The sequence below is a fragment of the Cygnus atratus genome, chromosome 3, assembly GCF_013377495.2.
Source record: "Cygnus atratus isolate AKBS03 ecotype Queensland, Australia chromosome 3, CAtr_DNAZoo_HiC_assembly, whole genome shotgun sequence".
Classification (NCBI taxonomy): Eukaryota; Metazoa; Chordata; class Aves; order Anseriformes; family Anatidae; genus Cygnus; species Cygnus atratus.
In genome coordinates this window covers 3,665,340-3,666,582 of record NC_066364.1, presented here as the reverse complement: position 1 = coordinate 3,666,582, position 1,243 = coordinate 3,665,340, and the positions used below count along the sequence as shown (strand labels likewise).

Sequence of the window (1,243 nt, the reverse complement as noted above, 5' to 3'; positions counted from 1 at the left end):
TCAGGGTGATTGAGAGGCCACTAGGTAGATGCGGAAAGGATTTCCAAGGAGAATCCAGGGAGTCATCAGTGCCTCCACCCCCTGCATGGTGAAAAAGACACAGTCTCAGCTTACACACCAGGAGGTTTTCTGCAGTGATGTTATTTTGGGGGGATCTCTCTGCTTTATGTCATGGCACCACAAGATAAGCTGCCATGGAACGTGAATGCCCCCTGAGGACCCTCCGTGCCAGCAAAGCTGGTGTTGGAGAAGTGAGAGAAGATGTTGTCAGCAGCTGTGCCTCTCAGATGTTACTCAGGAGAAAATACCAAGAGGATCTCAGTCACTGCTGAGGTGATGCCTTGCACTTTCACATACCTCGCACAGCAGGAACCTCCATTATGACACGTTCCAACCCAGTAATATGGCCGCCGACATATCCCTGGAAAGCAGATTCCATTTTGGAGTACACAAGGGTCGACTGGCCTAGGGAAGAAGTGCTGACCTGCACGGCGAAAAAAAAGAATAGTTGTTTACCACACAAGTGAGCAGAAGTGGATGCACCTTCTCTCTCCTCTCTAATTCCTCTTCACATCTCAGAATCACAGAATCGCAGCATGGGGGCACCCCTGGGTACCCCTGTCCCCCCCCTACCCCTGTAGGGTGCCCAGCCCCATGTCCTGGCAGCTCTGGGAGCTCTCCAAGGAGGTGCCACAGGTCCATTTCTGCAGAGCTGCTTTCTATCTGGGTGCCCTTGACCTGTCCTGGTGCTGGGCCTGTTCCTCCCCAGGACTTTGGGCTTCTCCTTGGTGAACCTCTTGACACTCCTGTAGGCCCACCTCTCCAGCCTGCCATGGTCACAGCTTACCTGCCACTCCTTGGAGCACCATGAAGAGGACAGCCAGGAGCTGGTAAAGGATCCTCATGGCCACTGCTGAGCTGTGAAGTCCTTATCTGCAAGGAACAGAGACCACAAGACCAAAATTCACCGCATGGCCTGCTCCCTCCTGATTGGGGGAGTGCTTAAAACATGTCCTGAATGACGAAACCCAGAGGCTTATAAAATACAGTGAACTTGAATGAAGAATGGAGTGGAAACTGCATGCTTGGAGACATTCAAAACCTCCCTAAATGCACCTCTGACCCAACCTAACCACATCTTCTTTGAGCAGGGATTCAGACTAGAAGTCCCCACAGTTCCTTTCAACTTAAATTGTCCTGGTCTTCTTGCATTGAAAAATGATATTCCAGACCTGTATGACAC

The 1,243-nt window shown here is 51.2% G+C and overlaps 1 protein-coding gene across 1 annotated transcript; it reads right to left on the bottom strand.

The window, feature by feature from the left end:
• Positions 1-905, bottom strand: LOC118256564 (gallinacin-7-like). Its single transcript, XM_035563644.1, has 3 exons — positions 848-905; positions 309-484; positions 1-81 (listed from the first exon to the last, which is right to left on the bottom strand). Exons 1-3 carry the CDS (start codon positions 903-905, stop codon positions 1-3), a joined length of 315 nt encoding a protein of 104 aa, XP_035419537.1.
• Positions 906-1,243: the final 338 nt, after the last annotated feature.

Bases quoted from the DNA above. Each gene is read 5' to 3' on its own strand.
- LOC118256564 (XM_035563644.1), bottom strand. From the start codon at position 905: ATGAGGATCCTTTACCAGCTCCTGGCTGTCCTCTTCATGGTGCTCCAA. The intron at 485-847 runs GTAAGCTGTGAC...TTCGCCGTGCAG, and splicing joins GGTGCTCCAAGGAGTGGCAG to GTCAGCACTTCTTCCCTAGG. The intron at 82-308 runs GTATTTTCTCCT...TTCACCATGCAG, and splicing joins CAGTGACTGAGATCCTCTTG to GGGGTGGAGGCACTGATGAC.